At 44.2% G+C, this 12,216-nt stretch overlaps 1 protein-coding gene across 3 annotated transcripts in view; it reads right to left on the bottom strand.

The window, feature by feature from the left end:
- Positions 1-12,216, bottom strand: part of SLC7A1 (solute carrier family 7 member 1) — a 62,503-nt gene that overhangs the window by 15,188 nt on the left and 35,099 nt on the right. For 2 of the 3 annotated variants that reach the window (XM_087814430.1, XM_087814431.1), the window contains 2 exons: positions 3,959-4,345; positions 1,309-1,467 (listed from right to left, as the gene is read on the bottom strand). In XM_087814430.1, coding sequence (XP_087670556.1) covers positions 1,309-1,467; positions 3,959-4,328 — 529 coding nt within the window. In that variant the 5' untranslated portion in view covers positions 4,329-4,345. The remainder of the gene's footprint in view (positions 1-1,308; positions 1,468-3,958; positions 4,346-12,216) is intronic. The other variant, XM_087814429.1, reaches the window with a different exon arrangement.

Genomic DNA, 12,216 nt, shown 5'->3' with positions numbered 1-12,216 from the left:
AACCACACTCAGGAGCAGGATTTTAATTTCTCCAAGGAGGAGACACTTTGCTCAACTTCTTGGTAGAATGAGTTTTTCATATCAGGAAATTATTCAGGTTGACTTGGGGATGTTAGCAATATCAGAAATGACAAGTGTCTGTGGTTGTGGAACCACCACGTAAACACTAGGCCAGACTAGCTCTAGTTTGTCAACTCACATTAAAAACATACCAAGTGATAAAAATGCCCAGGAACCGCACAACAGTGCAGGGCCACCTTGGGGTAAATGTGCCACTTGGGGAGTTCTGTGGCAAACTGCCAGTGAGAAGAGAGGCATGAAAGGTGCCCAGGGGACACACGACCACAATTTATGATCTGAGATCACTGCTCCGCCATGTATGTCTTTTACACATTTTATAAGAAAAAAGGCTTACATAATAGATTGAATTCTGAAATGCAAGCGTTAGGAGAGAATGGAGCAGTTCATCACAGGGAACATGACACCACACTCCTTGGTCTCTCCTTTCGCATCCTTCCTTCTTGTGTTTATGAAAATCTGAGTAGTGGAAATTTAATTTCTGATACATGCTCCTGCCACTGGACCACAAATACTGCTGAGACTGGCCTGTGCATACATAATGGACAAAATTAGACAGGTTGTTTTTAAAACCCATGCGAGGTTTTCTAACCTCAAAAGAGAATTAATATATCTGCATTTCAGCTTAATGTTTATGTCAACAAAACTCTCACCCTAGTGGCTAAAACACAGATAAATGTCAGTAAGAAGAGGCTACCATCAACTGTGGGCAAGCACTATCAGGAATTTTAAAATTCTGTACCCATAACTTTGTCCTGAAACTTATTTACTTAAAGGGTGTTTTGACTACCAGTAGGTATAAAACCAACGGAGATGTCTCTGGCACCCCAGACACCTGTTAATGTTCCAGACAGACCTCGTTCCTCCACATTAACCTGTCTGATGAACACCAACTTTCCTTCCCAAATAGTCATCATAAGTTAACTGTGTATTCCCGGGTCATGTGCACAAAAAGCCTGATGTACTAACAAAATCTTACTCCAGTCACATAAACACCTAAGGTTCTTTTAGCTAATGACACACAACTTGGCAACTATTAAATAGGCCAGCCCTATGTGAATCTATCAGAAGCCATTAAGACAAAAAAGATGTTTGCATTAATTACAAAAAGAAAACTGGGGGTGCGGGATGGGGGGGAGAAAGAGAAAAGGAAGAAAACATAATGGGAGCCTGCCTTATACCTTGGACCCGTCCCTCCGACCTGATGGCTCTCTCACTGTGTGGCTGTACCTGTTAAGATGAGAATTATGATCACAGCAAAGATGTCTGGGTTTGTGGCCAGCACTCCAGGGGCGTTCAGAGCCATGTGTGTCCGAGAGAACTCCCCAATGGGTTTGCCAATCAGCTCATCAAACGTTGCACTCCAGGCTCTTGCCACACTTGAAGTACCTGTCACAAAACACATACATTAGAGGAGTGTGAAAGAAAGCTTTGTCATCAACCTGGACGTTCACAGCATCCATGTGGGATCACAGACACTGCATGAGATTCAGCAGCAGAAGCCAGACCTCAGCACGCACACTCAGAAGAAGGTCAATCAGTGTTCACGGTGAAGTGAAAAGCTCGAGGGAGCCTCTAGGGCCTGGGGAAAAAAATGCATTTTCCACCACCACCCAATATACACATGTATACGTGTGTTTCAATATAACTAAATTATTAATAAAAGTTTTACTAAACATGTTACCCTTGTCAACATATATATAACTGAATTATTAATAAAAGTTTTAAAAAACAATGTTACCCTTGCCACCTGAGAGGCACTCAGATAGTGTTTATTCAATTCTACCTATTTTATTTCATTACCAAAAGAAACATTGATGACAAGCCATGAAACTGATGGTACAATGCTCTCACAGCTGGCAGTGAGCAGTGTAAACCTTTCTCAGAAGCTCCTTTTCCAAGTCCCTCCTGGTGAACACTGCTCTCCCAGCAACAGGAGACCAGGGAGACATTGCACACAGTTGACCCTCACCTCTGCCACTGTGCCTGACCCTGGGCTCACACCCACAGGTCCCCAAGCACCTGATAGCAGACAAAGCTGTCTTCATTCTTCCTGCACTCTGGCCATGAGGAAGGCAAATGAAGGCAGCACTCCCAATGCCAACAGCAGCTGACTGTTCTCTCTCTTTCTTTCTCTCGCTCTTAATCTGAATAAAGTCCCTACTTTTCCAGCACTGTTCCTTATGGAATGTTGATAAAATTCCAATATTCACAATACAGCATTTTCCTTTACTTTCTCAAACATGGCTTTGTGGATGAATGCAGTCTAGATCACCCCCAGGAGTTTGCCAGGGTGATCTGCAGAGACTCAATTTTGCTATCTGGTTTCATGCTACATATTTTTCCAACAACTCAAAAATTTAACCACATTTCTCTGTGCTGAGCAGCTTGCCTATTATGAAATATGTCCATCAAGGCCACAACCCACTGAAGAAACATGGTCTCCTATCTCCAGAGGCTGGCTCACTGCTGACCAGGCTCCAAACCCCACGCTGCTGGCTAAGGGGGGCTGCCTGGCCTCCCCCACCCCCAGCTCTGAGTCAGGGCTTTAAAACCCCATGTGGGCTGAGAAAAACTGCCCTCCCCAGCAGCTAAGGCTGAGAAGTTCCTGCAGTGGCACATGACACATGCATGATCCCACACAGGTTCGTGGTTCCCTGGCAAAGAAGTGTCACCTGTGGCCTGGAAGTATTGGGCGTCACGCTCTCTCCTGTTTTGTGCCCAGGCAAATCCTCTGGAAACACAACAGCCTGTCTAAAATAGCTGCATTCCCACTGAGAGATCTCAGATTGTGTGAGCACTTGTGCTCACAAGTTTCAGTGTTGGGCTGAGAAAATCAGTTACGAATTTTATTTTGGAAGTTAGAAGAGTAAGCCAGGCCAGCTCTGAGCAGACACCACAGGGCTGAAACGGAAGGAGGCCTGGGTGTGTGGCAGTCCCCCCCCCCCCCCCCCCCCCGAGGCCAGGCCTGCGGTCCCAACAGGTCACACACATGATATTCCCAGGACTCACATGGCTCAACTCACCACATCTTACTCTCTTTTGATAATACTACAGAAAGTCTGATAAAATACAAATGGAATGTTTAATGGCCGTTTGGATCTCTACCACTGTGAACTGGTCTTTCAGATTCTTTGGCTATTCTTTTATTCAGGCGTTTGTCTACATGCAATGGTATGCAACCATTAGGGATATTACTATGGAAGCATGCTTAACGCTGTGAGAAATGTTTACTATCTATTGTCTGTCCTATAAGTTAAGAGACATACTGTGCCAAAAACATGCATTTAAATTCACAAAAATATGAACAATGGTTAAATCCCTATCTATACAGTAAACTCTCATGAACAGAGAGTTTTTTCTCCATTGTGTCCCTAATATCTAGCAAAATGCCTTGCACAGAGCAAGTGCTCAATAAATACATGTTGAGAGAATGAATGAATGAGAGAATGTCTCCCAGTTCTCAGACTGGGTAATTTCTACTTCCTTCTTCCTGCTTTTCTATATCCCCCATCTTTCTACGTCCATGATGAATTTACTCTAGTAGTTAAACAAAACAAAACAATTAAAAGAGACTAAATCCTTTTTAACTAATTGGAAATGTCCCATTGGTTCTAGTCTCAGTATTAATAGGAACAACCTTCTTGTTGGCCCAGCTTGTCCCTACCAAGCCCCAACACACTTGACCGTGAACACCCAGAGCACAGAGCGGCGGGGCAGCGGTGCCTGTAAGGCTGCTTCCACCTGCCAGAAAAGGGAAAACGGAACGGCCAGGCAAGGAGGGAGCTCCTGGGAAGAAGCCAGCCTTGGTCTGTTTGGGAGCAAAGCAGGGCATTCGCCCACGGTTGGGAGGTGGGAACAACAGAAGAGCGGGACTCACCGATGATGTAGGAGAGAATGAGGTTCCACCCTGTGATGAAGGCCCAGAGCTCCCCAACAGTGACGTAGCTGTAGAGGTAGGCTGAGCCAGTCTTGGGGACACGAGCACCAAACTCTCCGTAACAAAGGCCAGCCAGCACGGACGCCAGCGCGGCAATCAGGAAGGAGATGACAATGGCGGGGCCCGAGTTCTCACGGGCCACAGCTCCGGCCAGGATGTACACACCAGCACCCAGCGTGCTGCCCACCCCCAGCGCCACCAGGTCAAAAGTGTTCAGGCAGCGGGACAGCCGGCTGTCCTCACGGCTGCAATCCACCACCTTCCGCCTCAGCATCTGCTGACCAAGGTTGAGCAGCACCTTGCATCCCATCCTGCTGATGAAATCTGCTGAAGAGAAAGAATAAGGGTGTTTCACCAGTGCCACTCCTTGCACCCTTTCACCCCTCTAATCACAACACAGACAGTGACCGGGTCCCTTACTGTCATTTGTTGCTAAAATGATTTCAGTCTCAGAATTCCCCAACCAGAACACACACCTAGGACCTCTCCAGCCTGAAGCCTCACCTGAGCGCAGACACACCCGGGGCCAGTACACCAGCTGACTTTACCTGAGGTCTCTGAACACCTACATTTCTTTCAGTTCCCAACTGAAACGCTGTATGGGCAGGAACTATGGAGTACGGGAAACACACATTGGTGACGCTGTTCCTGCCCTTGACAATCATGTAATTTATCAGGAAAAACAAGATGTTACTCTAAGTGTATGTCAGGGAAGGCAAACCAAACCACATTTGAATTTTTCAACTCAGAGGCGCCGACTAGAAATAGCGATGCTTTTTAGATCTTTCTGGAATCCTGGGGGCAAGGACCAAGCTGTTCCCACTCTTAACACAGGTGGTCCAGAGCAGAAAAATGTTGAATTATTAGATGTTAGGGTTTTTTCCTGGACCCAAATGTTAGCCTGATGTGTACAACATACTCCTGAGCACGTACTGAAAGAGCACATGGTCACGTGTGGCTCACGTCACCCATCCCTCGCATGGGACACACCCACTGAGGCCCAGGATACCAGGACAGCATTTAAATGACTCTTCTGTAACACACGGGCCAACCCTGCCTACTTGGGTTATTCCAGGGGCACTGCTGTGAGTCCTTGACCAGGATGGGCCAGCCCCCACCTTCAAGGAGGTGGGATAAAACTCCCCACCCTGAAGTGTGGGCTGCCCACAGTGACATCCTTCCAAAGAGGACAGTCTGGAAAGGGGAGAAGAGTCACTTTACAATGGAGAAACTAATGGTCATCATCAACAGTGACAGTCATGTTGATGGTATGTGACAAGAAGGTCACTTCACTGCTGTGATCTTCATACCCAAACCCATAGTCCCAGTCTCATCATGAGAAAAATACCAGACCAATCACAGACAAGGCGCATTCTCCAAAACACCTGACCAACACTCCTCAAAACAAGGGAAGTCCAAGAACTTGTCACAGGCTAGAGGGGCCTGAGGAGGCATTACAACTAAATGTCATGTGGAATCCTGAATGGGAAAAAAGACATTAGGAAAAACTTAAGAAAATCTGAATAAAGTATGGCCTTTATTTGTATCAATACCAGTTCATTAATTATAACATACCATACCAATGTAGGATATTAATAACAGGAAACTGGGCATGGGGTATATGGAAACTCTCTGGAATATCTTCACAATTTTTCTACAAATCTAAAACTGTTCTAAAATAGTTTATTAAAAAAAAAAACCACAAGTGTAGATATGAAGGCAAAAACCATCATCATTTTTGCCTACCGAAATACAAAGAATATCACCGATTTTTCTTCTTTGTCATCAGTTGATACCTACTGACCTAACTTTGCTGCAACAAAGTCATTGGAAAACAAAACAGTCTAAATGGAGATCACAGAGCAGCAAAGTCAGAACCACCCAGACTTGCCTGTCTGCCACATGCTCCTGGAATGACAGGGCCCTCTGCGTGGGTCATGTCACTGGCTAGCTCTGGGTTATGGAGAAATAGGGGTGGTCCTTTCTGCATTTCACCAGTTTCTAGTACAATGGGGAATAAAAATCATCCGATATGGCCCCCTTATTACACAGATGAGAAAAAGTAACTACAAGAGCCAAGTGTCACACAAGGTCACGAAGCTCTAATGACACAGTGGCTCAAGTTCTCATCTAGGGCTCTGGCTTTACAGGTGGGAAGAAAATGATCTCTTTGTGTCGTAGATGGGGAGGAAATGGGGAGGAAATGAGGAGAGATGATGTATTTGTGCAGCAGGAAAATCAGCAACAAGGGTTTGATAAGAGCAAAAGAGGGCAGGTGACCAGAACAAGAGAGGGACAGCACAGAGGTCAATGGCTTCCTTAGCTGTCTTCAGCACCACACCGGCCTGTTCCTGAAAGTTCTCAGGTCAGAGGCAGATTCTGGGGGAAGCAGGTTACCCAGACAGAATCCTCTCAAGACAAGAGTGGCATCAGGGGGAGCAGGTGTGTGAGGACCTGCATGAAACACCAGGGTGAGGGGAAGGCCCAAGCATTGTCCCAGAGAGCCCAGGGACTGCCTTTACTTTTCTTCCTTAGAGGATTTATTCCAACAAGTTGTGAATCGCAACAATGTCATTAGAAACTACTGTCTGAATAACATGTTAAAAGGGAAGTTGCACATTTCAACACACCCCTCGGCTCTGCTAGGGTATGTGTGAAAAATCACAGCAAAATAGCTTCTCAACATCATTTTTGGTGGGAAGGGCAGTATTTTAAGTATATAGGAATTTTAAAGGGAAGTGGAGTGTGAACACTCATTATCTTGCATTGCTTTAAGTTGGTTAGGAGATGTGGTTTTTGGTTAATAATAAGCAGATTCTCTTCCCAAAACAATAAAAGCCAAGTGCAAGACAAAAATGATGTAATTAAGTAGCATTCTCCTTGCTAGGCCTCATAGAGTAAAGTGAACTAAGGACCCAGAAGGCTAAATGAGTCATCTGCCTTCCTCTGAAAGACAAAACTTCTGTCCTGGGCTCCAGAAGGGCCGGTCCAGTTCACACTCCCTTCTCAAAAGTGTGCTGCTGCCCAAAGCAGAAGAGTGAGCACACTGGGATTCTTAGAAAGGGGCACACTGAAGCCCAGATTCATCAGGAACTGATTTCTGAGACTTCTTAGGAGAGAAGGCAAATGGAAGCCCAGTGACCTCACTGTAGGCAGAAATGACCCATTGTGCGTGCACAGCAACGTGTGCTTGTGTGCTGCCAGCCTGGGGAGGGCTCCCACCAGTAGAAACTCACTCACAGAACCCACTTATTAATAATGGGGGGCCCAGCACCATTTTCAAAAGAAGGGGGCAGGTTATTGGATTCTATAAATTAGATATAGATAATTGGTTTTCAAACATCACATGAAAAGACAATTCTGAGATTACAAACTGACTGCACAGATGCAACACAGTTCACAGGAAACACAGAGGCCCAGTCTCCTCAGGATCAGTGCCTGGCCCACTGCTCCCTGATAGGAGCGCTGGGGCAAAGTGTTCTGTGCACCAAGTGGGGGCAGGCAGGGCAGGAACCTCACAGGAGATCAACTTCCCGTTATTCTTGCCTTGGTTCCTCTGCAAGTACTGCTTGCTACCTGCAGAAAGGGCAAACTCAATTTCTTTGAAAGACACTGGAACAAAAAGGCAACCGAGTGCTGTTGAGAGGTGCAGAGATGATCATCAGAAGGACGCAACCGTCTCGGGTTAGGTGTTCATTTCTACCTCCAGGGTAGGAGAAAGTGAGATATTCACTGTCCTGGCTTTGTTTTTAAGAAAGCCTTTCTGTCTCCTTGGAAGTAATGCAAAACCATGTCCCCCAAGTGGCATCATGTGTCAGTTTTCCATGCATGTCATGCCACCACTGACATTTGTGCTGGTACTTCAAAGCTGGAGGTTCAGTCAGCAGAAAGCCTGCACGAAAGTTCTCCGTACAGATGAAGCCCACGGTCCAACCCCAGCATTGCCAAGCTAACACAGACTCCTGCTGGCAGGGGACATGCACAAAGTTGCTAGAAGGTTCTGAAAGCATGAGCTGGAAATCAGGTCATCCTTTCTCGTGAGGAGGAATGTGTACAGTAGCTGACGCCTACTCTTATTTGAGGTTTTGATAGAAATCTTGCAACAGCAAGAGTCCCCGATCCACTGTACTCCCTGCTCATTTATCATTAAAAGAACATTCACTTTGGATGGGATCCTCCTAGAAAAGCTAAGAAAATCTGTTCCTTTCCCACATAAATTCTAACTTCAAGTTTTTTTCCTAGTAATTACTATATAATAACAATAGGATTAAATTCAGCAATCAATGGTCAGGATTTTAGAGATAAAGGCTTTTCTATGTTCTATTTTGAAGGTTTCCGGATAAAAGTGGGCAGGTGTGAATGGTATAATTTTTAAATCATATTTAATGATAGTTCCACGACTGAAAAAATCCAGATTAATGGCCTGAAAGAGTCTGACATAGGCTGTTATAGATATATATTAAGTTCATGAATGTCATCCTTTGAACAAAATCTTAATATTGACATTTTACTAGTCATAACTCTGGCTTTTCCTTGAAATGAATGATCTTTTAGAAGGGCCCAGGCCCCAGTCACCTTTCACCAGGCACCTTGTGGAAACCAGCTAGAGTAAAATCTATCATTCCAACAGGATGTACACTGTGGTCTACATCTCACCAGGCTAACAAAAGCAGGTCTTTGCTCAGGTGCCAGCCTTATGGGACCCCACTAATGAGTGGGCTAACTAAGTCATTTTAGCTGCCTACAGCAGGAGCAGCTGGCCAACCATATGGAGGACGTGCAGCCTGTGGGTGGCTGCCCTAAGGCACCCGGAGGGCTCTAGAGCTCATATAACTTTAACAAGGAAGGAAGCAGAATCTTTGTGACTGAGTGATCTGCAACCAGGTGGCAGGATGGTGTCCAAAAAAGGACATTCTAGGACACTGGCCATTATAGAGAGGAAGAGACTCAAGGCAAGGAAAAAAACCTGTGTTGAAGGAAGTGTTTTCAAAGCCGGATCTCCACTTCCCCCCAGATGTTAGGGGGCCCAGGTGCAAGAACTTAAATTTTTTAAAAAGAGTGTAGCCCTGGCTGGTTTTGCTCAGTGGTTAGAGCGTCAGCCTGTGGACTGAAGGGTCCCAGGTTTGATTCCAGCCAAGGGCACGTACCTCAGCTGCAGGCTGGATCCCAGCCCTGGTCCGGGCATGTGCAGGAGGCAACCATTCGATGTGTCTGTCTCACATTGATGTTTTTCTCTCTCTCCCCGTTTCGGTCTCTCTGAAAAGGCAATGGAAAAAATATCCTCAGGTGAAGATTAAAAAAATAAATTAAATTAAATTAAATTAAATTAAATAATAAAATAAAAAAAAAATAAAATAAAATAATAAAATAAAATAAAATAAATAAATAAAATAAATAAAATAAAATAAAATATAAAATAAAAATAAAAATAAAATAAAATAATAAAAAAGAGTGTAGACAGGACTGGTAGACACTAAAGATGAAGACCCAAGAAGTAGGCATGCCGTTGTCAAAGGAGGTAAGAAATGACAGAACTGAACCAAAAGTATGGGAGTCGGGAGGAGAGAATAAAATTACAAAAACAATGGCCAAGGTTTAGAGTTGAAACTAGGGTCAGCTCACACCCACGTGTCCTCACTAGGCAGCAGAAGTCCATCTGCCTCGGGGGAAATGTGGTGTGAGAATCTGGACTCTTTAAAAGCCCCCCAGGGTATACATGTGTCTGACCCCAATCCCAAGCAGTGAGGGACAAAATTCACTCCTCTCACACCTGTACTCAACACAGCCAGAATTTAAGGGAATGCATAAACCCACAGTCCTATCCCCAGGAAGCAGTGTGTCAGGGCGAGGTGGCCGACAAGGTGATGAGCTCCATGGGAGGAGTGTGGGACCAGGAGAAGGCTTAACTGTTTGTCTCAGAGGCTACTACTTTCATGGGGAAAAACAGTCAATTTCATCAAGTGAGGACAGAGGCAGAAAGTCTGAAAATCCACCCAGGCACATCTCTGCATCTAGTCACAGCCTCAGTTATAAAGACATGTAATGTTTTTCTAAAATCTATATCCTACAGGTAATGTGGCTTCTCACTGGCACAGACAGGTAGGCACACAATCCAACATGATGGCTGAACTTCATAGTGCCCACCATTCATATTCAACTTAACAAACCATTAAGCTAATATTGCCCACAGTCACCAAACCTGTAACTAGTGGAGCCAGGATCTGAAAGAACCTAGGTCATCTAATTCCAAAAGCACTATTCCACACCAGGTGCCAAAATGACTCAACACTGACCCAAGCCAGGCTTACTCTCCCCACTGCCTGACAATTCTTACTTTGTTTGTCATTCTGTCTGAAATCCTACAAATAAAAGGTGAAATGGGTTAAGTGACAATCTCTTCTCGAATGCCAACACTCCTGTAAAAATTAAGTCAATTAATTATTCACAAAGTGTAGTTAATCAATGTAGTCCAACCACTTTTCTCCAGCCACTGAACAAGGTCCACTAGGTTTGAGGCCACAGAGGCTTTATTTGGGACCAAGGAAAAGTAGGTACAGTCGTCCCTTGGTATCCAACAGGGTGGTCCAGGACTTCCCTCCAACCCCCATAGATAACAAAATCGAGGAAGCTCAAGTCTCTTATATAAAATAGTGTCATATTTGCATTTAACCTACACGCATCTTCCCGTACACTTTAAATCATCTCTAGATTATTTATAATACCTAATGCAATGTAAATGCTGTGTAAATAGTTGTTATACTACATTGTTTAGGGAATAATGTGAAAAAAAAAGTCTGTCATACCACATAGTACACATCAGCAAAAAATGGAACATTTTTTTTCAAATATTTTCAATCAGTGGTTGGTTGAATGTAAAGATTTAGAACCCGCGGATATGGAGGGCTGACTATAATTTGGGCAGCAGAGCCCAACCAGGACTTCGGTGGAGGGTTCTGGAAAGCATAGAGAGAGAGCAGAAGCTTGGAAAAGGTACATGGAGGGAGAGCTGGCCAAAGCAGAGAAGTTAAACATAATGTTGGAGATAATATGTCACTGATAAAAGTGAAGGGAAGTGTCAACATAGCATGTATAGTGTCCCTTAAAAATAACAACATATGAATATAAGTGTATGTAAAGAATGGTCCAGAAGGAGAATTGAGGTAGTTGTGTCTAAACAGGAGATTATGGGCATTTTTATTTTCAGCATTTTGACAGTATTTTTTCTATGAGCGTGTATTGTTTCTGAATTAAAGGGAAGAAAATCTCTCTTAACGAAACAACAAAGAAACAAGTGGGGAAAATGAAGGCAAGAGGGTCCACAGACAAGTCAAACCCATGCCAAAGGTCCATCAAGGAGACATGGAAAATTTGGTACAGGGGGTTCATTTTGCTTTCTCTCTCTCTGTGCATGTTTGAAAATTTCCAGAAGTAAATGTGAAAAGAAATTCATCTAGCGCTGATCCAGAAAACAATGAGCAAAGTCCCTCTATAACCTACAGCCCCCCAGGCCAGGATAGCCCCATAAAGCTGTATGCCACAGCCACATAGTATTTTATGTAGAATTAGGTTGAAACATATGGAATTGTCAATACTCAGTCATTTTTTACCTAGAAAAATGGCAAGAATAAAGAATTTGTAATGGGCAGTCATAGTCTCACCTCTCACAGGCCATATCCCTAGACATTTCTCTGGGCCTAACTCTATCATTTGGGAATGAGACTGAAATCAGAAAAGACAATATTAGTTCCAAAGGCCAGATGTAAGAACGGAGTGGTTCATAGGTTATTCAAAAGCCAGCAGCTGCTCAGAGAGAGAAATCTGTAGACACACACATTTTTGTGTTACATATCATGAGGGACACAGTGAATTTTGTGGTTGACCTTTCACTTTTCAGCATGATACACCCTAAGGAGGAGATGGAGGGGAATAAAGCATAGCTGAGCCACAGGTAACACCCATCAGACAATAACAGGTGAGGCTGGAAAAGGTGTGCAGAGAGGAGCAGGGGAGTCTCAAATGGTCAGCTGAGAGGTTTATACTTTACTCAGATGTAAAATTTTTAAGCAAATAAGGGCATCAACAAAATAATATTTGGGAGGATTACTCTGGTCTCATTGTGAAGGACAGACTGGAGGAGCAAGAGACACCAGAACCACCAGGTCTCACAGCTTAGCCTTCTTTTTTGGGTAGCAAGTCAA

Source organism: Miniopterus natalensis, chromosome 2 (assembly GCF_054644295.1).
Source record: "Miniopterus natalensis isolate mMinNat1 chromosome 2, mMinNat1.hap1, whole genome shotgun sequence".
Lineage (NCBI taxonomy): Eukaryota > Metazoa > Chordata > Mammalia > Chiroptera > Miniopteridae > Miniopterus > Miniopterus natalensis.
Note: the sequence above shows the minus strand (reverse complement) of the source record. Positions and strands in the feature narration are given on the sequence as shown.